At 48.6% G+C, this 26,024-nt stretch overlaps 1 protein-coding gene across 2 annotated transcripts in view; it reads left to right on the top strand.

Annotated features, from left to right (window-relative positions):
• The window catches only part of UBA6 (ubiquitin like modifier activating enzyme 6), a 1,607,755-nt gene that overhangs the window by 1,146,088 nt on the left and 435,643 nt on the right, over window positions 1–26,024 (top strand). For both annotated transcript variants that reach the window (XM_069630498.1, XM_069630497.1), the window contains exon 25: window positions 16,397–16,460. In XM_069630498.1, the coding sequence (XP_069486599.1) occupies window positions 16,397–16,460 (64 nt within the window). The remainder of the gene's footprint in view (window positions 1–16,396; window positions 16,461–26,024) is intronic.

Raw genomic sequence — 26,024 nt, 5'->3', positions numbered from 1 at the left:
ATCGGCCGTCCGACCGGCATTCGGTGGACTCGTTCAATTGAGAAGAATTTGGAAAATGTCTTTGGCTCAAACGTGTCTGCCAGCCACTGTTTCAGAAACAGTTCCATGTTTGGCCCTTCCGCTTTCTTTGGCAGGCCCATGATTTTGACATTGTTGTGTCGCGACCTTCCTTCTCCCTCGTCCACCCTTTCCTCCATCGTTTTCAGGCGTGTCATGACTCTGGACAGCTGTTGTTCCACGTTTCGGAAGCCCATTTTCCGCCCCAGACATGCAGTGTTCTGCCTTTCCCGTCCGGGAGGTTAGTTTCTGCAGGTCATGTCGAAGGAGCGAAACATCTCTGCTAATGCCGTCCATTTGTTGCTCCGTGGAGGCACATGAGTTAGCGATCACAGTCATGACATCTTTCAAAGATATGGTGTTTTCTGTGTCTGCCATCGTGTCTGGTTGACATTGTTCCGCAGAGGTGTTTGTCACAGGTGTGGTATATTGGTCAATTCTGCATTGAGTGAACACCTTTTTAGATTTCTCCTTGGCCATGATGAGCTCAGTAACGGGTGGGCCATTGTGTAACGACACGTTTCCCAGAGTGATGTGGCCGGTCTTTGCGGAAGTGATTTGTTTCGGCACCGGGTTTGGTCCAATATATAGATCAAGCTTACGTTGGCTACTTTAGCAGGTTGTTATCACAAGATCTCTGTCGTGAGAATGTTTGGGTGCACCGATGCCAATCGGGCCCATAGCGCCTGGCACCCATCAGTAAAGACCCCGGAGGGTCTTGCCGCCTATTCATCATGACCTTTCCATCACCAGCAACAGGGTTGGCGTGGGCGGGTTTGCGAGCCTGCTCCAGAGCTGCTTGTAAGGTAGGAGTGCAATCCACTGGTTACAAGTGCCAGTGCGCCCAGCTGTGGATTCAACCTCAGTAGCTATAACCTCCCGGATGTTCAGCCTCCATCTTGCCCTGCCTGTATGGAGAGGGGCCCCGTCACAGTACCTTGGGTCTCAAAACTTATCAGTGTGGTGTCAGGTACCCCGTTGTTTACTGCTTCAGTGTTTAGTGTCTGTGTGGGAGTCCCAGTCTCTCTATCAGCCGCTATTGTCTGGAGAGCCCAAATTGTATCCTCTGCACTAGTCAGTGTGGTGAGCCAGAGTTGTTCATGGGTGTGCAGTGGGGATGGGGGGGGATTTTGTTTCAAATCAGGCGCTCCAATTGATGGTTTGCGTGAAATGTGATGTCCCATTTGGTTCTCCCCACTCCCAGTCCAGGCAGTTCTAGTTCCTCCGACCCAGTACTCATCCACACAGCCCTCCTCCAAATCCAAAGGATCAGTGATCGTGTTATGGCCAGTGTATCCAGTCTCAGTTTCTGTTAAGTTGTCCCAGCCCTATTGTCTCCTCTTGTGATCACGGCAGGGGCCCAGTCACATGGCCTGTATTTAGAGTGGCGAGGTATTCAGAGTTATAACACCAGCTCTGCAGGCACATCAGCCGGCGTCCTCACTGCGGGCAGCAACACCGGGTGTGCGCCGAGCAGTCCCGTCGTGTGCCAGCTCCCGCACGGCCCCACTGCGCAGCCCTAGGTGTGGCGCCGGCCGGCACAGAGCACAGTGCCCAGCACCCGTTGGGGATTCCAGTTTGTTACCAGCCAGCACGGAGTCAGGTCGTCAACATGGGGGAGGCGGAGATCTCCAGCCAACACCTCCACCTGGGCAGTAGTCCCCCACGAGGTACCAAAATTAGTGCTAGAACCCCAGTGTCAGGGGTCCAACAGGGCACGTGATGGACTCAGTCTCCGCCTTCGCCTGCGTACCACAGCGTTGCTGTTTATTCAGTTGGCACAGTGCCATATTGTCAGGCTCAGCTCGGTCCGACCTTGTTCACTGCCAGGTTGTGTGGGGTACTGGCGGGTGCGGGATAGAGCAGGCAGGCTGTCACAAGCCGGTGTCTCCTGTGTGTTTTCCCCACTTGGGAAGGCACTCGGGGCGTTCATTCGGGACCCCGGCAGCCAAGGCCCAGCAATCTCCAGCGCGGGTTGGCACATCAAGCCCGGCCACACATCGCCTTCATCGGTTTCATCCTACAGTGTGGAGGTTTTGCTGGTGTGGAGCGCCACTGCGCCTCTGCAACGTCTTCTCTGGCGAGCACCAGGGCCATGCAGTCTATCCACAATAGATTGTAGTCCTCTTAGAGGAGTCGGAAACGTGTGTTATCTCACCCCGATGTGAATGCAGCAGTCTTCATGGAGGGGAGGGATTGTGGCGGACTCTGAGCTCTCGGGCCACAAGCCGACTGCAGTGGTATTCTAGGGTCTGGGCCGGAGGGCGGGCTGGGCACCAGCACCTCCCAATCCAGGACCAGGCAGCTGGTTTGGATATTCGTCCCTGTTTGAGCGCATCAGACAGGTGGCGCTTAAGTTCAGGTCTCCACTGCAGTGGAGCGGCATGGGTCACTCTACAGTTTGCTGCTCCCCGGCAGCAGCCTGCACAGCGCGCGTAGGGCAGCGTCACACCGTAGGCAGTGCCTCTCCACAGCACCTGGCGATCAGCCTCCCGGACCTCCGGCACCGGTGCTCCGGTTGATAGATATAGCGCTGGTTGTGTGATCGCAGATGCCGGATCCACGCTTGGCGCCATGCAGCTGATTCTCGGTCTCCTTCTCCAGCCTTCAGCTCGCGGCCATCTTTTTTACGCCTCTTCCTTCACCCGCACGGATTCCGTTCAGTTGCTTGCCACTCAGTCACAAGCTTGTTGTCTGGGTTTACACTCGCCCGATGACTCTTCATGTAGTTGCCCCTCAGCAGGAGTATTTCTATTCCACGCATAGCAGGATATAATAAAGGATATTGTTGACGGACCGGGAGCTTCAGGGACTCACGTCCTCATCGCTCTCCTGTTGGCCATGCCCCGTCTGGTTTTGATCTTTTTGATGGTGGTTCCATTTGAGCCTATGCATTCATGTTCTTTGCGACTGTGGCCAGGAGGGTTAGCGAACTGCAAGCCTTGTGCTGCAAACCTCCATTCCTGAAGTTCTTTCGCGAGAAAGTCTCTCTTAAAGTCAAGCCTGGATTCCTGCCTACCGTAGTTCAGAATTTTATCTGTCCCAGTCCATTGACTTGCCTGTCTGTTACCCTCCTCCGCGTCCCTCGAAAGAGGAGGAGCATTTCCATTGCTTTGATCCCAAGAGGGTGTTAAGTTTCTATGTCGCCCGTATGGCTGAGTTTAGGAAATCAGACCAGTTGTTTGTGGCCCATTCCTTGTCTAGAAAAGGCCTTCCAGTCACTAAGCAAATTCTGTCATGGTCTACTTTCCTGTGCATAGCCGAGTGTTACCAATATGCAGGCAAGGAGCTTCCAGCAGGTATCGGGCCCACTTGACCAGCGGGGTCTCAGCTCTATGGCCCTCCAGAGAGGAGTCCTGGTTAGTGATATTTGCCGGGTGGCCACTTGGTCATCTTTACATACCTTTACCAAGCACTATTCCTTGGATGTTGCACAGGGAGCTGATGCTAAGTTTGGCAGGGCGGTTTTGCAGAATCTGCTGGTATAAAATTGTTCTGCCCTTCTCCTTTATCCTAACTGCTCGGGTAGAATATCCTGATGAGGAATCTGTGGAAGAAAAGCAATCTATTGAAGGAGAAATTACCTTTACCGTAATGTTCTTTCTATGTATTCTTCTCCCGCAGATTCCTCATCAAAACCTCCCATCCATCCCCACTCAAAGTTCTGTGGGTGGTGGCTTCTGTCCAAGCGAGAACGCATCTTGTATGGCATTACAGGAACTGAGGTGTGGGGCGTAGTGACATGGTAATTATACGATGCCTGACATCCCATCCAAAGCCGACGATCCAAGACAGATTGACGATCGGCAGCCGAGAGTCGAGGTCCACTATGCCCCCTGGCGTTTTCTGAGCAGCAAAGTTGGAGATGAAAATCTATCATGATGAGCAATCTGCGGGAGAAGAATCCATAGAAAGACCATTACGGTAAGGTAATTTCTACTTTGTTGTTTATGCTTTGTTTTGACTGTTCTGTTTAGTGTAAGGATCAGTTTATGCATGCTAGAAGATTCTCCCTTACATCCTAGATTAGGTAGGCAATTCCTTGGTAGAGTAGGATTAGTTAAGTTTTGTTTGCATTTCTTTGTTAAAATAAAATGTCAAACACTGATAAAACTACAAGGGGTTGCCTGCCTCGCATTATGGACCCATCTGAGTGCCTCCAACTCGATTCCCCAACAGGGCGTTTCTCTCCCTGCTGGCCGCCACAGCACTCTACCACGTTTCAACCTGTGTCTGTTAACTTCGGTCACTGCTCCCCCGTTCACTCCTTGATAGACCGCTTCTCACCTCCTACTGCTCACCACCACTCTGGGCCTCCAGGTCCATCCATGATCCACTGCTGTAGGACGTGCTCCACCGATCGCTGTTCTGTCGTCCTGCAGAGCTTCCCGGATGCATGCTCAAGATGGCACCCAGCTTTTACATGGGAGGGGCACAAACACTTAAAGAAGATGCCGAGCCTGGGAGTCTTCTCTGTGGTCTCTGCTTTCTGGAGAATCACTTCAGTTACCTTCCGACATGTATGGTAGATAAAATCTAATATTTTCTCACGCTATTAGATGGGCGGCCTCAGAGCTCCCTCGTAGCACATCCACATTGCTCCGCTCCAGGCCATAGTTTGGGCTTTCCCATGAACTTCAAAAAGTCTCAGGTTCTGTCGTCCCAGTCTCTGATTTATTGGGGCAGTCTTGAACACTCGTCTGGGCAGAGATTTCCCATCTGAGGATTGAGTAGTGAACATCTTTTTAATGGTTAATGTCCTCCAGTCACAGTAACAAGTCTGTGCCTCGGCTTTCCTGCACCTTCTGGGCCTCATGCCTCCTGCATCCTAGTAGTTCCAGAGGTGAGGCCACGCATTAGATTGTTTCAGTGGCTTCTACGTTGCCAATGGTCGCAGTTCCAGGGCCATGTGTCTGACTGTCTAATGTTCCCGAGCAAGGTGGCTCAGGATCTCGCGTGGTGAGTCGTGCGGGACAACTTTCTAATAGGTGGGTTGTTTAGTCAGCTGTGGCCGCAGGTGACACTGGTCATGGCTGTATCTCTGAAAAGCTGGGGCACTACCTGTCAGACCTGACAGTGAGTGGACTATGGCCTCCCTCAGAGTCTCAGGAACACAACTTGCTGGAGTTGAGTGATCAGGCTGGCCCTGGTCGCTTTCCTCCCCTCTGTGCAACGCATGACTGTGCTGATCCTGACGGACCGCGCACTGGCCATGCACTACCTCAACAAACAAGGTGGCTTGGGTCCTTGCCTCTGTGCAGGGAAGCAATAAGACTATGGTTCTGGGCTTTGGAGAACAGTGTCTTCCCGCAGGCGGCTCATTTTTCCGGATGGGAGAATTTCACAGCAGATGTCTTGAGCAGACAGAATTCGGCCTCCCACGAGTGGGAGCACTATCAGGAAGTTCTGGTGGAGATCTTCTCTTTTTGGGGAACTTCTCAAGTGGACCTCTTTGCTTCCAGTGACAACAGGAAGTTCAAGTTGTTCTTCTCCAGGGAATTTCCTCATCGGGGAGCTTTGGGGGGACGCACTGATGTTCAAGTGGTCTTTTGAATTTCTTTATGCGTTTACCGCTGATCCCTATCATTCCGCTGGTTCTCAGGAGATTGCGCATGTTCAGAACCACAATGATCCCGATTGCCCCAGACTGGGCGCGGAGAACGAAGTTGCATGACATGTCCATTTGCTCTCCCTGGCGCCTTCCGGGGAGAGTGGGCTTGCTCTGCCATTCGGAGGGGTGGGTCCTCCATCCGAACCTCAGCAACCTGAACATTCATGCTTGGCTACTGTGCTGCTGAGCTACAAGGAGTGGGACTTGTTGGACACCGTCCGCAATGTGCTCTTTTCAGCTCAGAGGTCCATACAAAATCCATTAAACATGCAGGTGGTGTAATTTTTTGATTTGATGCCAGGAAAGGGACCTGGATCCTTTATACTTTATCCTTTCCTCTGTCCCCTGTGTTGGATTTTCCACTTATTTTGGCCCAAGCTGGCCTGCAGATAGGCACTACGAAGGCCTACCTCGCCACTACTCCTGTGTTCAAGAGGTCACCAGAACAGGGCTTGATTTTCTCAGTGCCCACTGTTATACAGCTCTTGCAGGGTTTGTGTAACCAGTTTCCTCCTTGCCAGTTTGCGGTTCCGGTGTGGGATTTTAATTTCGTTTTAACATTTCTTATCAGTGCTCCATTTGAGCCCCTTCATTCCTGTTCTATTAGATTGCTCACCCTTAAAGTGATTTTCCTGGTTTGACGTGATCCTTACCCCATTCTTTAGAGCCCCTCTACACCATAGAGAGTGTGTAAGGCCCTGCACCAATGCAGCGGCTGTGGTAGGAATAGAGATAGGGAAGAGCATATGCCTGTCACTGCATCAGTAAAGAGAAGGCAACAACCCCTGCAGTAGGCGGCTAATCGCTTTCATCTGCCGAGGAGAGGCTTACTAATGTCACATTATTTTGTATTGATAGTCCACTGCTCACACCTTCCAGTAACCCTTCATATGTGTATTAAAGACATGTACCATACTTAACAAATCAATACACAACACTTAAATAATGTCCCGCTATTAAAGTTCGTGTTAAAATGCTTCTTGGCAAAGCTCTCAATAATGAACACTCCATAAATGCTTTTTACACTCATGTATAAAACAAATATTTTAATTCAGAGAAATAAATAATAAAAAAACCTTGCTACCATATTGGTCACTATGCACAATACACTTAAAATGCAAAAAAGCCATAAATGAACCAGCAGCAATTCCTTTCATTGCCTGTACATCTATTCATTACTGATCAACCTTCTCCAAGATTATCATAGTCCTCTTAAGAAACAACGACCTGCCTCACCAGGTCTCGCTAGACAACCTCAGCAATCTTCATAAAGCACCTCCCAAGCACTTAAATGCACTTCCTCTTTCAATACCTCAGTACCTTTCTCAATGGGATATCATTGAAGGGTAAACAAACCTTCCATACTCACTGGCTGTAATATGCGGAAAGATGTGAGCTGGAGGAGCCTGGTCCCTGAAGTAATTTACACAGTCCAAAACTGTTAGGGAGAATTCTCTTTTTGGGCTGAATTTCCTAACCTAGTGTGTCCCCCAGCAGCTTTGCTGGATTTCTGGAGTTTGTTTTTTTTCTCCTGCCAAGAGTGAGGCTCTCTTTCTCCCACAGTTGGACACGATTTATGGTGTTCCTTTGACTGATAATGTGTTTTATGGGCTATGGGGTCCTTTACGCCATAGGGTCTCCTGTGTTTTTACTATGTGTGTTACACAGCACCCTCCGTGCAGTGACACAGGGGTGTCATAGTGACACCCCACCATAGACTCCATACCCTAGGACTGACTACTGTCTCCCAGGGCATGTAAAGTCACCATTGGCTTTACTAGTCCCAAATTATGAACAGAAACCAGTACAAACCATCATATTGTGGACGTACTGGTCGGGGCAATTCGATTGCCCCGGGGTCTGTTAGTTGAGGGGGCACGTCTCCGTCCCCCCTGATTGAGTTTTGGCTGGTGGCAGTGGATACTACTTTTTATATTCAACCACGAATATTTCCCTATGGGATTTTCCCATTGTTCGAGGCTACCAACTTTAATTATTTAATTCTCATAGCCTCGAACATACCGCCGGTTTATTTATTTAATATTAATTCACCGGTTGGTATTTTTTGCCAGGACTCGATTCTAAAATGACGTTTGTGTTCTCTTCTGTGACTCCAACCCAAGTCGAGCCCTTTGTTCCACTTTTGGCAGGCTTCTCCACAGAAGCCTCCAAAAGTGGTGCCACTCTGTCTGGGTACCACAGGGGGTGTGGGAGGTGGTTTAGGCACCCTGGACTGAGTTACCTTGGTAACTCAAGTCGCACTCTTTGTGATTGGCCCAAGTGGTGAGCCGGCCGGCTCACCACTTAGCATGTTTGAATGACAGCTAGGCTGAATGAATGGGGGTGTGCTGCATAAAAGCAGGGCTTTGGGGACTGGAACTTCAGAAGTCGCCACAGGACCTGAGAATCCGACGAGGGAGAAGCTGAGCCGACCTGCTACGACGACACCACCGGTGGAGCCCTGCGGAACCGACTCACCACTTCCCGACGACGGAGAAGATCTCACTGCTGGAGAGTCTTCTTCCCCTGACTGGTGGGCACAACCAGTTTACCTTCTTTTTCTCGCATCCCAGGATGTCTTGTGGTCGAATTGCCCGTGCCAAGCACCCCGGCAACCGGATAGCCACTTACCACTGGACCGCGAACAAAAGGACCGCTCCTTTTAACTGAGAACCCCGCGGCTGGTTTCTTCCCTGGCAGTGCAACGAACTCCTGTCTTCCTCCCCGACGAGATCCTCTCTTCCCCCGGACGAAGCACCGACTTGCATCCGCTCCCAGGAACAACTTCCCCCGCTGGAGTATTCTCACCACTTTAAGGTACCGAGGCCGCCAGGCCTCCCTTTCTAAAGATTGCTACAAGGTAATAATAATCCCTTAACCTTCTGGACTGGGCTGGCCGCCTTGACCATCTAACTGGTCCCCTTTATTTTGGTCCAGCTCTTTCTGAACCTTTTCGAGACTTTTGTGCACTTTTTAACCGTGTGACCTTGGACACATTTTGTTCTGATCCTCTTAAAGTGGATCCGGCTTTCTGAACTCTAACTTCACGGTTTGACTCTGCCTTCCTCTCTTTCTGTGTTCTTGTGAAAGTGTTGGGATCTGTTTCAATTTATACCCTGCTTTTCTCTCCCTTTTTAAAACGAATTATTAGAGTGCCATCTGCATTAAGCGCTCACCGGTGTCTGAAAATAAGTGGAGCTTTACTTAAGACTTGTCTAATATTCTTTTAAGGGAGTGTATATCTTTTAGTGACCGTGTTTTTGAACTGCTTAAAATTAGTGCCTGTGTGTTTTATTAGATGTGGTTTTAAATAAATAATCATCTCTCTCTTACACCAAGCTCTGGTCAGTGTTTACTTGTTCTACTGTGCTCTTCTGACCTATTGTGAATACTCTGTATGCTGCCTAACTCTTCTTGAAGGAAGTCTGACTGCTCAGCCACAGCTACCAAGTGAATCTGTGTGGTACAGACTGCTACCAAGTGGGTTTACTGCCAAACACCTGTAGTCTTAAATCTTTTGCAGTGGTCCCAGAGGGAACTGCACAGGTTTCTGCCTAACAAAAACATACCGAATAAAATATCAAAAACCATCAATAAAAATCACCTTGGTCTTCATCAAAATGCATAGAAATTGAAGAAAAATTCTCCAGAAAGAATTAATGTCACATGGTCTCAGCATGCAGCCATTTAGAATTAAGGGTCTGATCTATCTTGGCTTGGGTGGAAAAGTAAAAAATGATTCCCCATACAGCTCAATCAAAACCAAATATTCTGCTCAAAGGTCAGTAGACGGAGTCCTCTGGTGACTCAAAATGTCTCAGAAAAGCCAAACATTCTGTTTTGTGGCTTTAAAATCCAGCCAGGCAAAAAGAGGGACTTGAACCCTCCCCTCTGCTCCAGTGCTGCTCTCTCTCCAGCCTTTTGTCTGCCGCTTTGTCTTCTTGCCAGCTCCCTGTCTGCATACAGCAAAATCCCCCTATGCAGGAATTAAATGCAGTCCTTTTTATATTGTCTGGGCTCTCACTGTTAACCCCTCCTATATCTATCGGTCAGCAGCATGAAGTTGGTGAGCAGCTTTGAGGTTGGGTAAACAAGTTCAATATCCGTGCTCATCATCTTTCCTGCAAAACTCCAAAATATTTTAATGCACCTTTCACCTACTTTAAAAAGCTGCCAAGCAGCATACCGCTCCACAGGACGTTCTGTGGTCTTTTCATAATGTTGTAGTTCTTTCATATTGCGTTCTCAGTCTTTGTTTACTGTTTATCGGAACAATTGGTGCTCATCCCAGAAAGCCTGGAGTGCAGTATAGGGATTGATTACATCAAGCGTGTCACAGTGTTCTAATACCGTGGTCACTTGGCGCCCGTCCCAGACTCACAAATTAAAAACATATTTTTCTTCAATGTACAATTATGAACAGTTTCGCTTAACTTCGCCTGTATGTAATTTTAATTTCTCGCGTTTACTAAATATGAATCTGCATTTGCGTCAAGGCTTGAACTCATGGGTCAAATCTACTGCTTTAAGCATGATTAGACATGGAATTACATGTCAGTTTGCCATCACTTCTGCGAAACGGGTGATTGATCTCCAGGCATTGTCTGGTCTGCCTCCCTATTTATTTTATTCCCAAAGAGAAGGTGACATTGAGAGTGAGACCCTCCTTTCTCTGATTGCCATCTCTCTCAGCAGATCCATCTTCCTCTGTTTTTTCCTCTCACCCTTCTAAGGCAGAGGATCGATTCCATCATTTGGACCCAGTACGGGCCCTGAAGTTCTGTCTCTCATACTAGGGAGGCTAGGAACGATGACCAGCTTTTTATTGGTTACGCTGGTACTTGTTTTGGCTGGGTTATGACCAAATAGACTTTCTAGGTAGATCATTCTCTTCATCTCAGAATGCTGCGATCTGGCTGTGAAGACTGTATCTGAGGGCCTCAGAACTCATTCTAGTTGAGGAGTGGGTTCCACCCATGCCCTGCAGAGGAGAGCCCCTGTCCTGGACATTTGCCAGGCTGCAACGTGGGCATCTCTGCACACATTTGCTAAGCATTACTGCTTGGATTCCCTTGTAGACCAGGATGCCCGTTTCGGTAGTGCACTCCTCCAGAGTTTCGTGATTAAGGTGATGTCCTTGCTTTCCTCCCTCCTCCAGATTTGTGTGCTGCTTTGGGAGTCTTATAGATGAAGAATCTGTGGCAGGAAAGAATCCATTAGAACAACAACTTACTTGGCTCTCGTTAATGTTTTTTTTGTTGGATGTCCCTGCCACAGATTCCTCATCGCCCTCCCTACCTGCCCCTCTTGGGGAAACTTGTACACCATCAGTTCTATGGTCCCTTTGCTTCCAAGTGCTACGGAAAAAGGGTGGAACTGAGGTCTTCGGGCACTTTGCTCATATATATATACTGGCCCCAATGTCATATCTGGCACGTAGAGGCGTTGAATCGAACTGGCGTGGAGCTGCGCTGCACTCCCTTGCGTCAGGAAAGTTTCCGGTGTACTGCTGCCCCGGGATGGGGATATCCTAGATTAGGAATTTGTGGCAGGAATATCATCAGAAAGAACCTGTCAATGTGGTCCCAAAGAGCCAACTTCAAGTTGGTTTCTGGCTACCTACATAGACTCCGGCTGCCAGAGTTCCTTGAAGCTGCAAACGTGGATTAACCAGGCAACACCTGATTTGACTGCTTCCTTTATAAGCGCTTGGAAGAGAGCATACCTGGACTGTAAAAGGTTGATTGTGCTGGGAACCATAGTTCAACAACCATCACCCAACAACCTTTGTGTGCAAAAAAACGCTGCCGATTGCATGTCTAAGATGTTAATGTTAAGGACATTTGTACCCCGCACGATCATTACTGGAGTAGTCTCCTGGCGCTCTGGCAGATCTGAAAAGGAAAAGGGTTAGGGTGAGTTTGTAGGACTGAGCAGGAGAAAGAGCAAGAGAGCTGTGATGTGCTGTTGGCAGCTTCATTTCCGTTAACACCGTTCACTGAGCTTGTGTGCTTTCGGTTGTTAGCCGTTGTGTTCTGTGTTAGGCAGAATCCTGTGCAGTTCCCTTAGGGAGCACTGCAAAAAGATTAAGACTAGAGGTGTTGGCAGTAAACCCATTTGGGAGCAGTCTGCACCACCCAGATTTACCTGGTAGCTGTGGCTGAGCAGTCAGACTTCTCTCAAGAAGAGTTAGGCAGTATATAGAGTACACACATTAGGGACAAAAAGACAGTAGCACAAGCAAACACTGACCAGAGCTTTGGTATAAAAGTATATAATTATTTATTTAAAAACACACTTATAAAAATACACTGGCACTAATACATCAAGCAAGTTCAAACACAGTCACTATAAGTATATACACCTCCCTAGTTAAATTATTCGACAAGTCTTAGTTAAGACACCACTTATTTGCAAAACAGAGGTGAGCGCGTAACCTTAGATGGCACTCCAATAATTCAGTTAAAAAGGGAGAGGAAAGGCAGAGTTTGGAAATAACACAATACGAACACTTTTAAGAAACCACAGCAAGTCAAGAAAGGCAGGGTCTACTGTAGAGCAAAATGTTCATAGGCCAGGCCCACTCTTGGAGAGAGCAAGGCGGAATGTGCCCAAGATCACACAGTGGAAATGCACTCCAAGTCTTTGCAGAAAAGTCAAAAGGGGTTGAAATAGTTCAGAAAGGCAAAGTAAGCAGGTCTGGGGCCAACCCAGTATAGAGGTCAAGGATTTAGGGGACACCTTGAGCACTCTGTAGAAAGGGAGGCCAGGCAGGACACAGTACCTTAAATGGGAAGGAAGCTCCAGCGGGGGCAGTTGTTCCTGGCAGTGGTTGCAGCTCGTTGTTACAGTCAGAGGAAGAGAGGATCTCGTCGTAGAGGAAGTTTGGAGTCGTTGCACTGCCCAGGGATCAAACCAGCCACTGAGTTCCCAATTAAAAGGTGCGGTCCTTTTATTCACGCTCAAAAGTGGTGAGCTTGGCTATCCGGCCGCCGGGGTGCTTGGCACGGGCGATTCAACCAAGAGACGCTTCTGGGAGCGAAAGAAGGTGAACTGGTTGTTCCTACCAGCTCAAAGGGGACAGACTCTCCAGATGAAGATCTTCCCTGTCGTTGCAAAGTGGTGAGTTCGTGCAGCAGGGCTTCACCGGTGGTGTCGTCGGGTTGCAGGTGGCTCAGCTTCTTCCTCGTCAGATTCTTAGGTCCTGTGGCGACTTCTGAAGTTCCAGTCCCAAAGCCCCTGCTTTTATGCAGAAAAACCCCCATTCATCAGCCTAGCTGTCAATCACACATGCTAAGTGGTGAGCCGGGCGGCTCACCACTGGGCCAATCAGAGGAGAGTGCGACTTGGGTTGCCGAGGCAACGCAGTCCAGGGTGCCTAATCCCCCCCCCCCACCCCTTCTATGGAACCCAGACAGAGTGGCACCACTTGGAGGGCTTCTGTGGAGAAGCACGCCAAAATAGTGGAACAAAGGGCTCGACCTTGGTCAGAGTCACAGAGATGGACACAAACGCCATTTTGGAACCGAGTTCTGGCAAAAAGACCCAACTGGGGAATTAATATTAAATAAATAACCCGGCTGTATCTTTAGCATTGCACCAAAAAGTGGTGCGTTTAAAATCAATGGGAAAATCCCATAGAAAATATTCCTAGGGAATATTTCGCGTGGTAACCACTGCCACCAGCCAGAAACTTGACAAGGGGGGGACTGGACAGTGCCCCCTTGAAAACAGACCCAGGGGCAATCGAATTACCCCTACCCAGTACTTCCACAATATGATGGTTTGTACTGGTTCTGTTCACAGATTTGGACTAGTAAAACCAATGGTGACTTTACATGCCCTGGGAGACAGTAGTCCGTCCCAGGGTATGGAGTCTATGTTTGGGGATCACTATGATACCCCTGTGTTACTGCCCTGAGGGTGCTGTGTAACACCCATAGGAAAACAGATGATGCCCTATGGAGTAAAAAGAAATTACCCCATAGCCCATGAACACATACCAAGTCAAAAGTACACCTCAAATCATGTCTAAGAGTGGGAGGAAAAGAGTCTCACTCTAAGCAGGAGAAAAAAACAAACCCCAAAAATCCAGCAAAGCTGCTGGGGGACTCACTAGGTTTGGGAAATTAGCCTTAAAAGAGAATTCTCCCTAACACTCTGTTGTACGAGGTTGTGTGTAATTTGTTTTGTTGTTGTGGTCTAGTGAAGTGTGTGCAGTTTGGTGTGCTTTAAAGGTGTGGTTGTGTTTAGTTAGTTTGAGAGGTGTGTGCAGAGGAGTGCGATTTTTTTTTTTTTTTTTTTTTTTTTTTTTTTTTTTTTTTTTGGGAGGGATGGTTAGTGGCATCGCTATCTAGATGTGATGCGTGCTAACCTTCTCAATTTTTTCCTGAGCTGGTACCTTCTAATCTCCATATTCTATCTAGATGGGGCTCCTGATTATCCCCCACAGTTCTGTTTAAATGTGATGTGTTCCAATATTCACAGTTCTGTCTAGATGTGACGGAAGCTAATATTCTCAGTTCTGTCTAGGTGTGAGACGAGCTAATATTCACTGTTCTGTCTATATGTGACACAAACTAATATTCACAGTTCTGTCTAGATCTGACGCAAGCTAATATTCACTGTTCTGGCTAAGTAGGATGTGGTCTAATGCTCTCAATTCTTTCTGGAGTAGCTAGCACAGTTAGAGTCCAGTTTATCTAGTTTTGATATATTGCCTACCAACAGTTCTCCTAGATGTGATACAAGGCTAGGCAACACAGTTGGCAACTCAGTAGATCTAGATGGGGTAACAGTAGCTAAAAAGAGATCGGTCCATGCAGGCTACAAGCGAATGGGTGCTGGAGAGGAGAAGATAAGATATGGGAGAGGTGGACCAGTTTAGTAGGGTACAGTGATTACTGTGCCTCCTGTCCACACCACACATTCTTAGACAATTGCTGCTGGTTGATGGCTGCCTTCTTCCTGTTTCCCGTGTTGATGGCTGCAGACACAATCTGGAGCTGCTTCTGTAGGAGCTGCCCTTTGCCTCGGTACCCTTATCCGGAAGGGCTTCAACTGGCAGGAGGGCTGCCCTAGTTGGATGACGGTTAAAGGGACAACTAACCAATCGGAGCTTGGGGGCAATGCAGGAGGCAGCATGGACCAGGACATGATTGTGCAGTTGCAGTAGCGAGTATGGCAGCCAGTGGGGGAGGGGTGTTGGAAGGACACTAAGCAGGCACAGGGGCTGTGTAACACACACAGTGTAAAACACATAATAAAAACACGATTCAGCAAGGGATATGTGGACGATGGGCCATGGATTGGGCACTCGCCTGCATCCCTGCACCCTGGAAGCTAAAGCTAAAGATGAAGAATCTGTGGAAGGAGAATTGATCAGAAAGAACATTTCTATGGTTAAGTAATTTGTTGGTGTAGTGCTTTGGTGGAAAGTCTGTTTGCTCTAGTTCTGCTACCCAATTTGGCTTTGTAACGGATTGTTGATGTGTTGTGAATTCCAGTTGGTAATTGTGTTGCTCATTCAGACAGGTAAATATGGTGAGCACTGGCTAATCTAAAGATTTCGGTATGCTTTTTCTTCTGCACCATGGGCGTAGCTAATTTGTGTGAATTCTATTTCCCACTACAATAGCCAACTTGAGCTTGGTAATTTTGCCTATGAAATATCGTGTGATGTTTTCAAGAACAAGCTGAGTGACAATAATTGGTCAAGTTGGGTTTCGTATCTTGTTGATCAGGAGATAGACCCGATTGTGGAATACAGGGGACAGTAGATGGTCCTGGTGATTTTTATTTCTCATTTTAGAGAATGTTTATGTTTGTAAATGAGTCTGTTTCAAGGCTGTTGCCTCTAATATAGTTCTGTCTGTAAACTATTTTTGAGGATTGTTTTGGTAATACTAGTCTTTTCCAGAGCTATTATTTTACTCTGATGTACAATGGACTTTGCATTCTCCTCTAGTTTGGCCACAAAATCTATTTGAAGAAATGGGTACAAATATTCTGGCAGTACAAGCCACTATCTCTTTACGAGTTTGGAGGTCGCCATGGCTTACCCCATACCGCATACTGGGTCCGGGTTCCCTGAATGGGGACTTACCAGGTCATTCCAACCTTGGAGGATTCGGTATTTCCCCATTCAGGGAACCCATCCCCATTCCTATTCGAGCCCCCATAGGGCTCAATGGGAATGGAGAGGGAGCTAACAACGGCCCTTTTAATAATGGGCCCGTTGTTAGCTCCCTGGTCCTTTAGTGGCTCCCGCTAAGGACCTTGTAATCCGGCAGTAAGGGGTTAACAGCACCGGCATCCTTACCGGCGCCGTTAACCCCATACCGCCGACCTCGTAATGAGGCCCATTGTCCCCTATTACAGAAGACTGCAAATGTTTCTGTAGCACAAGAAAACATTGAAGCAATTAGCGCTGGCACATAATTATCAGCACTAATGTTTCAATGCAGCCCTAGACAGACATTCATGCAAGAAGCAGAATTTGAGATTAAAATTATTTTGAAGCCTTTAGCATTTAGGTGGCTTTAAAACTCATTACCTTTGAACACACATGGGAATAGTTGTAATCTTGTGTAAGAATGAACATGTACACTCTGTCAATTAACCTTTCAAGGATTTTGAAGAATACATTTACATTTTTGTGAAACGTTATGTTCCAAACGCTTTGAAAACTATTTGATTGTCATATCAGAAATGTTTTTTTTATTTCAGGCTTGTTTTGGCAGTCTCCAAAGAGGCCACCCACACCAATAAAATTTGATCCAAGTGAACAGTTGTGAGTATTAGCACTTAGCTTCCATTTGCAGACAGAAACCACAAAATGTATTTTTTTTTTCCGGTATGCAAATTTCTGCCTTAGAAATGATTTAGTAAGTAAGGTTGTATGTACTGATGCAGTGATAAATATGTTCAGATTGTTTTTCAGTAGTCATTTGTAGCTATTGTTTATTTAATAGAATTGAAAGGAGAGCTTCAGAAGAAGCTATGTATCAGAACATACAGTCTAGTGGAGCAATCCCAGGTCCATGTACCTCAAAAAAAGAGTATAAAATGGATTAGTGCATAGAGTTATCAGTGATGGATAGAGGGGCAAGTGTAGTGCAGATGATGCAGACACGCAAAGTCTACATTGGACTCATTAAAGAGAGTTGCATTTGCAGAATGTACAGTTTTTACATACAGGTACAGTTGGTGGTTAGGGTGGTGACCAATCGGAGGGATATGTTTAGCTGATTAAGGTGTTCCTTCCCTGGCAGGCTATTGTCTTTTAAGGGCAGTCTTGAATTGAGGAAGAATGAAATTCCAGTCTTTTTTGTAGATTATTTCTGGGTGACTGAAGTGCTAACAAGCACCCATGTTCTCTCAGATTATGTCCCCTTTCTTCCTTTGGGTTGGGGGTGGCACACTTTTGCATAGCAAAAAGAATGTTCCTCCAAAAACTGTAAATGTATGGTTTGAAGCCAGCACACACATGGAGCATGGCTTTGGCACAAAGTAGCTCAGCCCACAGGCATCATCTTCGAGTCCCTTTTGAACAGGGCCAGCAAAGCAGCGCTCCACAACTTTTTAATTTCCTCCAGTAATTACTCACTGGGCATCAGTACTACCTACCCCTGGTTTATCTGAGAAATAGTGGCAGGTTTTTCGGTGTGCGGGAACGCAGCCCTACTCAGCATGAGACCCACACTTGTTGCATTCGGAGTGCTGAGACCCCAGTCACAACTGGGATAAAGCCCTTCAATTCCTTGTTAATCGTGCTTTGAAGTAGAGGCTTTGCTTTTGGGGTAGGGTTTCTTTCTTTTTTTTAAAAACTTTGTTTATTGAGTGCAAGTACAAGTGCTCAGTGCGGGCCAGTCAGCAATGCATGTATGCCTAGAAAAACACACCACAAGCAAGTATTCGAGTCCACAGCTTTGGGCTCATCATCCGGCAGCTTCTGCAAGTAATTGCGGAGGGGGGAGCATATGTCCACAGGTTTGCACACCATATGTTCACAGGTTTGCACTGACTGGGCTGTAGTGATCTCCAGCACTCCTCTTGGTCAGATGCCCATGTAACAGCTTGTAACCACTTCCAACAGAGGGGCATAAGGGCCGCAGCCACAACACGAGTATACTTCGCACAGCAAGGATCATACACAACTAGCCAGCCTGTGGAACCGTGGTTGGAGCACTTCAAAATTATGAAATAGGTTTCATAATGCCTACCCCCGGTGACCCAGACCAAGTCCAGCAACCCCGGAAGCAGGCATCAAGTTACCCCAAGCAAGCCCAACAACCCCTGCTAGGGGCTATCTGGGTGCAATCCTGACACCTATGGTGCCAGGCCTATATGGAGAGTCAGTCCTGGCGCCTCATAGATTAAAACGTACCTGATGCAGACCATGCTGCAAACTTACCTGATGCAGACAAGCCAAAAGAGGCTTGGAAGGGACTATTTTACCTAGGGTCTATTTTTTTACTCGAGTGGGGCTGGGGAGGAATACTTACCTGGGACTACTTCGGTGGCTATTTAAACCACGCCCGAAGAGCAGCACACGCTTCGCGTTATTCTGCATCCAGCAGCGTAACGCTTACCATGCCTGCAAGTCTACATCCAGTCTTCTGCCACGCCCGCCTCGAGTTTGGAGCTCCTAGAAAAAGGGAGAAAAGGTTAGAACAAGAGCAATACCTTTGATCCTTACCTGAATTCCCGATTCATCGCGCCGTCGAGCTGGAAGAAAGAAGTTATTTTATGCGCGTCGCCTCGCCTGCTGCAGCGCCGCGCTGAACTCACCGGCCTTCGCAGCATCTTCACATTTCACTGCATCCTCCTGCATGTTCCTGCCGCACACCGGCACCTAAGGAGAAGACAAGAACAGCAAGGTGAGCCAAGGGAATACACAGAGGAATACCCCCCATAGACTTACCTGATTTTACCACCGGGGGTACTATTCTTCTTCACGGGTCGGCGCAGCTTCCACTGCATCCTAGCCGAACCCCGGTCCCTAAGGGGAAACAAAAGGACAGCAATGTGAAACAAGGGACTAACAAGGGGAACCCTCCTCACCGCAAAAGACTTACCTGATTTTACCGCCAGAGGCATTATTCCCCGAGACTTCATACTTTCTCTCAGCGCCTGAATAAGGGAGAAAGCAACAGGTTACATATGGACATTACTTTGTCGAACTGTGTTGGATAATACAAATCCTTACCAGAACATTACCGGTTGCCACGAGGAACTCTTCAGTAAGGTCAAGCTGCAACCTGCAAAGAATCGGACAAGAGTGAAAGTCAGGCATTTGAACTCTTACGAACTACATACTTACGGCGTCTTGCCGGGAATATCGGAGTCAATATTGTCCTGGAACTCACCAATTCCTTCGAGCCAGTGAAGCAACTGGTTATCTGCGCGCCCCTGCGCTCAATGCAGGATGGAGAGCTCATCTTTTCAAATCAGGTGAGACTAAGAGGGGACATCCAAGGTGATGAGTGGGGAGAACAACGGGGTGGGGGGATTTACGCTCAACTCCACGGGTGGTTAATTCCCTTTCTCCACTTGCAGAAGAATATTCCTACGGGCCAAGCAAACAAAGCCAGGTGGGCCAGTCCAGTCCGTCATCTCGGCCCTACGCGTCACATTGGTGGAGATCGCAGCAGTCCGGTCCAGATCGACGCCTCTGTGGGAGCCAGGTGAGCGTAACAATAGGCAGGTCAAGGAGCTAGGCTCAACTATGCAACCAAACATTTTAGAGACTGCATCACAGACCCCACTCCTGAACTCCCGCAATTTCGAACAGTCCCATATCATGTGTAGATAGCCAGCTCCGTCTGTGTTACATCTCGGACACAGGGAGGAGCAACTTGATGAAAATAAACTAAGCCTGTATGGGGTGTAATGAAACCTGTTGAACAGTTTAAATTGTATCAAGCGGAATCTAGAGTTGAGCGACACAGTCTGGGTCTGTGAGCACATTGTGTCCCACTTCTCATGAGTAATATCTATACCCATACCCAAGTGTGTACCCCAGGATTCTCGAAGCTTAAGTGGTTTATTGGCTTGGTCGGCAGCAAAGAATATATTCTGATTACCCGGCCACGAGCCAAGGAACCTCTAGCACCAAGCAACACAGGGGATCATCTGGGGGTTGTGAGGGGAATTCCGTCCACATAGCACAGATCGCACGTCCCAGGCCAGCATACTGCAGCCAGCTGGCCAGAAGCCTCCAGATGGGCCCTGTCGGGTCGCAACATTCCAGTACGGATCCCATGTCGTAAACCTCAACTAGCATAGTTTATGCCTCCTGCACTCATTTGTCCACAGGTCCCTTGCCTATTTGGGGGAATGTCGGGAGACAATTCCACAGAGGAAGGCCCAAGTGGAATGGGTAGGGGTTTATCCACCACTTCCCATATTCTGTTCCACACAAGTGCAGTCGCACCTGCAGGATCAGTGCCACCAAAGCAGCTTGAATGTGGTGGTAGAACCAATGATAGCACGATACATGTACCAGCCGCCAGTCTCTCAATCTTGACTTGTAGGAGAGGGGGCTGGGGGGTCGTTTGCAAACCAGTAAACTGCAATTTGTGTTTGAGCAGCAATCCAATATTTCATGAAATCTGGGGCAGCCAGGCCAACTTGATTGTAGGGTCTAGTCAACGTTTCCCACTTGAGCCTCACTGCTCCCGAGTGCCACACAAAGTTGTTAATTTCGCCTCTCGCTGTCTTGAAGAGCTCAGTGCCCGGCCAAATTGGAACGTTCAAGAAAACTAATACTAACACAACCATTTTCAGGAGTGCCACTCTACCCGCAATAGTATGAAGAAGTTTTGCCCAATTGCGCAACTTGTGCGAGAACTGGAGCATGTATATGCCATTGTTGCGGTCTTACAGAGATGCCCGCTGCGTGTCACAGTGACACCCAGATATTTAATCTCAAGAGGCACCCAAGCAAATCCCATGGGGTCCCGCGGCACAACAGTGGCATCGGTCAGCAGTAAGAGTTCGGATTTGGCGCAGTTCAGCTTCAGGCCAGACAGGATGCCATAGGCGAGGATATCGTCTAGGATCTGTGCTAGATGGGTCTCCGGGTCTCGCACAAACAGTAGAGCATCATCTGCGTATAGTGAGATGATCCTGTGCCTGTTAGCCTGATCCCTCTATGAGAATGTCTGTGCCGGATCAGGTTGGCTAGGGGTTCCATCACAATGGCAAAAATCAAGTGAGACAATGGGCAGCCTTGTTGAGTCCCCCTACAGATAGGAATAGGATCCAAGAGCCACCCATTTGTGGAGACCCTGGCAACTGGAAGTGTATAAAGCAACCGCACCCAGGAAATAAAACTCGCCCGAAGTTGCACCTTTCAAGCACACTGCCCAGAGGAATCGCCAGGACAGAGTCGAAGACCTTATGGATATCTAGCATAGCCACCACCGCCTGCGCACCTGGATCTAGCTGGGCCAGGATATTGAAGAGGTGTCTCAAGTTTAAAGCTGTGGAGCGGCTGGGAACGAAACCAGATTGGTCCTGGTGGACTATTTATGACATATACGGGGTGAGTTAGAGGGCCAATACTTAAGCAAATATCTTTGGGGCTGATAGAGGGTGCAGCTTGTCGCCAGCTTATCAGGTTTGAGCAATACCATAATGAATGCCTCTCGTAGTGTAGGAGAGAGAACCGCTAGTGCGCAGGATTCCTCCCATAGGGTGGCCAGTTGAGGTACCAGGAGAGATTCAAAGTGTTTATAAAACTCCATTGTCAGACCGTCGAGTCAAGGTGCTTTTCCGGACGGGAGAGCATCAATAGCTCGGTTACGCTCATCCCTGGACATGAGACACTCCAGCGTCTCCTTTGCCTCGTCGGACAGAATGGAGAGTGGCAGATCCTCAAGGAGGGATTCAACCTCAGAGACAGATCTTGCAGCAGAGTTTGCATAGAGTGCAGTGTAGAAAGAGTGAAACGCCTCGTTCACATGGGATGTCGAGTGCACCAGCACTTCGGACATGTCACGGATTGCCGGAATATGTTGGCTTCCTCCCTTGAGCCACACTACTCTGGCCAGGAGTCTGCCAGGGCACTCTCCCTCGCCATACCTCCTTGCCACTCCAGGATCATCTAAGAACTTTTGTTCTCTGTCTGCGTGCTCCCTGAAGTTATCAAGCTCCTTTTTTATTTCGGAGTGTGACCGGAGCTGAAGAAGTCGCATACTGCGTTTCAAGTCAACTAAGGGTATCTTCGCATGCTTTGATATTGTGGCGTATCTCTCTGAGCAAGCCGGATTCCTTAGCCATGGCCATGCCACGGATATATTCCTTAAAGGCATACCATAGGGTAGCATGGGCATCAACTGAGCCAGTATTAATCCCAAAGTACTCCTTAACGCATTTCTCCATCTCTGCCGCAAACACCAGATCTGTCAATGCCAGTGGCTTGAGTCTCCACGGGCGTCTTCCCTCAGCAGCCGCCCACAATGCAAGTGACAATGTAACAGGAGAATGGTCAGAGAATTTCCAGGGCAGGATACCAGCCCATTCGATGTTGCAAGTGAGAGTATCAGATATCCGCCACATGTCAATGCGTGAGTGCGAGTCGTGCACTGTGGAATAGAAGGAAAATGCATGGGTCAAAGGGTGCAGTAGCCTCAAGGCGTTCGCCATACCCAGTCTGGTCTGGCCATCAATTATCCCTCGGGCAGCCTTGGACAGCTGACGGGCTCTACACCCAGACCTATCAAAATTGTTATCCATAATCGTGTTGAAATCTCCGCCCCACAGTATGGGCACTAAGGGATACAGTACTAGCAGGTCTGTGACCTGGGAGTAAGTCTGGGTCATCGTTGTTTGGGCTGTATATGTTCATTGTGACAATTTTCTGACCCATTAGTACACCATGTGTTAGAAATAGCGGCCCACCGGATCTATGTGACGATTTGTGTGCATATGGAATAGTTTTATGATTAAGAGTCATGAAACCACGGTTTTGTGAGGAGTAAGTCATATAGTGATGTTGTGTACCCCAGGACTTAGCGAACATGTTGCACCCCCTTGCTAGTGCATGTGTCTCCTGCAGAAATAAAACCCGGATTCCATGCCACTCGACGTACAGTTGGAGCTTGCACATTTTCAAAGTGTTTCCCAATCCCTGCACATTCCAGCTCATATAACCCAGAGTCTTATCCGCCATCTAACCTGCGCGCCAAGCTGGGCGCAAGCACAGAGTGTGCAGAATATAAGCATCTTGCAGCTAGCACTATAAGGGATACTGCCGTTCTGTTAACTAAACCCATATGTCGAGCACATTTTGTTAATCTCCCCCCCCCACCCCTCTCTGTCAGAGGGATGAATACCCCACTCCCTCCACCCAAATTCCTACCAACCCACCTGTCATTGCAGCTTTGCATGGGGGGGTGCACGCCTGCTACAGCCCGGCCTACATCACAACAGAACGTTACATATTTAAATCAAGTGAATAGTGCATTTACGGCATATTGGAACTAAGTTGTAGCAGGGACAGTTAACAAGTATGTTGTGAAAGTGGTACATCCACAGTGAGTTTCAGGGCCAATTCCCCACGCAGACGATTACATGGGGCGTTTGAGTAATCTTGACGTATAGGATTCATCCAGGGAAATGATCTTCCAGGAATTTCATGGCCTCCTCCAGTATTATGAGTAAGTATACCTTCCCAGCGTGTTCGCCCCTGAGCTTGGCTGGGTACATCATTGCACGTTTAACCCCCAGGTCACGGAGCCTTTTCTTTGCGTTCAAGCAGGATCTTCGCTTGTTTTGTACCTCAAACCAAAAATCTGGTTATTGGTGGATCCTGCTAGAGCCCAGCATTAGCTCTTCCTTGTCCCTGGCCGCCCTCAACAAAGCATCCCTGTCATGATAGTTAAGGACTCTGGCGTTTATTGGGTGTGGGGGGGGCCGTGGTTTGGGAGCCAGAGAGCGGCGAGCGCACTCAATAGCAAATTGTGGCGGGAGTTTAGGACCATCCAGCAAAGTTAACAGAGTTTGTTCACCAAAGTATTCCATCGGGCCATCTAGAGTATTCTCCGGAACGCCTTTGGATGCATAGGTTACTGCGTCTCGAGCGGGACTCAAGGTCTTCATTTTTCTTGCTGATGGACCGCACTTGCCTAGTGAGTGAGGATACATCTGCCCTTAGTGCTGTGATGTCTTCTTCCATTGTCCCCACTCTGGCCTCGACCACGGTAACCCGTGCATCAGTCTTTTCCATACAAGACTTTATAGCGCTGATTGTGCCACTCATGTCATCCAGCTTGGAATGTAGGGCAGTCAACCCCTCATGAATATAATCCATCATGCGCTGTAGTTCTGTAGGTTCCTCCGGAGCTAGAGGTTCACTGGCGTCCGCCTCGGCTCCTCCCTGGATTTAAGGTGTGGCCTTAGTATATATGTTTATTGAACTTTGTTTCATGCCACCGCCCTTGGCCATGGTGGTTGAGGCAGTGTAGCAGGAGGGGACATTAGGATGGTGCGGGAAGAAAGCTCTGCAAGAATCTACCAGCTGGGGCTTACCCACTCCAGGCATGCGCAGGATGATGCAGCTGCAGTGATCACGCAAGGTTACTTTGATATTGCACAGAAAGTCTTTGTGAATGTAACCAGGGGTCTCCGTGACCACAATCACCCTCAGAAGTAATAGTTTATAGGAAAGGGCAGACTGTCTTGGGACGTGGGAGGGCCAAGAGAGGGCCGATGTGACAACACGGGTGAAGCCAAAGCAAGTGAGAAGGAGATGGTCCGAGCGGCAGCTAGACCCCACTTAACCGCACCCCCCCCCCCCCAGCAGCTACCATCAGTCAAGAAATATTGCAACCGCCAGTGTCCACAAGGCAGTCAATGAGGTGGCATCTCTGTCTGTCAAGCCCAGGGAGCGCCGGGGAGGTCCTCGGGGGGTGGGTGGGCTTTTTTGGTGTGGTCACAGTCAGTGAGATAGGTGCCTCAGAGAAACCCAAGTAGGAGGGGGCCATACAACTCCCCAACCAGCACAGGGGACAGAGGGTCACAGCAGCGCAGTGTGCCCTCACCGCATATGATGATTTCGGGGGTGCGCTCGGGCGCCACAGAGCAAGGAGGTGTGACCCATCCAGGGCAGTTGCAGGCAAGTTGGCGGTAAGCAGGAGCAGGGGCCGTCTGCTCTCAGAGCCCCGCTACACATCCAGGCCCCTGCAGTAGGCAGCCTGCCGTCTGGAGGAGTGGTAGATGACGCAGGCCGGGAGGAGCCCATCCACAGAGGGCCTCCACCAGTACTGCGCCTCTGCGAGCCAGGCACCATAGTGTGTATGACCCCCCCCTCCTACCCCCCAGGCCTCTGCTCCGGTAGTGTACATCTAGGGTCAGTGTGGCACCAGTGAAGGCGGGTGGAAGATGGGCCAGGGCTAAGGGGACCCAGGCAAGGATCACCAGCAGACGGGACCCGGTCTTGTCCCGTCTGCTGGTGATAATGTTCACAGCATGCACACCTGAAGGAAGGGATGCATTGTGAAGAGGTCCGGGGCTGCTGTTAGGGAGAATTCTTATTCAATAGCTAATTTCCCTTACCTAGTGAGTCCCCGAGCAGCTTTGCTGGATCTCTGGAGTTTATTTTTTCACTTGGTAAGAGTGTACCCCTTTTCCCACTCTTACTTGTGTTTTGCCATGTGTATTTCGTCTGTTTTTGTGATTGTGGACTCTGGAGTACACCACTTCAGTAGCCCCCTTTGTTTGTGTGTTACACAGCACCTTCGGTGCAGTGACACACGGTTGTCTTTTAGACTTCCCACCGACTCCATTTCTGAGGCTGACTACTGGCCCCCAGAAAAGGGTAAAGTTGCCATTAACTTTAGTCATTTAACCACAGATCCAGTACACCCCATCTTACATGGAGTGCTGGAAAGGGTTAATCCTTAGCCCTTTTTTAGCTGTACCTTCTAGAGCATTGTTTCGCTCTTTTAACATTTAGACTTGGCTGGTGGCAGTGGTATCTACCCTAATTTTTCTACCGCGATTATACTATATAAACGTGGTATTGTTTTAGGCTATTATATTAGCCTCAAACTTAAACCCGCTTGACCAAATACTTTTTCTTTTGGCTCCGGTCAGGTTTGTTCGCCATTTCTTTTTGTTAAAGTCCTTCTTGTGTTTTACTTTGCGCTGCAAACCAGGTTTGCCTCCTTTGTTCACTGTCTTTTGGCGGGCTTCTACCAAGAAGCCCTCCTCTAGGCGCCTGAGTGTCTAGGTGGACTGAATGTGAGGGAAGGGTGTAGTCAACCCCTGAACAGGGTATCCTAGGAAACCCAAGTCGCACTTTGCCATGATTGGCTCAGGTGGTTGTCCGGCCGGACAACCCCCCTGT

This window comes from Ambystoma mexicanum, chromosome 6q (assembly GCF_040938575.1).
Source record: "Ambystoma mexicanum isolate Mex_15411 chromosome 6q, UKY_AmexF1_1, whole genome shotgun sequence".
Taxonomy (NCBI): domain Eukaryota; kingdom Metazoa; phylum Chordata; class Amphibia; order Caudata; family Ambystomatidae; genus Ambystoma; species Ambystoma mexicanum.
Note: the sequence above shows the minus strand (reverse complement) of the source record. Positions and strands in the feature narration are given on the sequence as shown.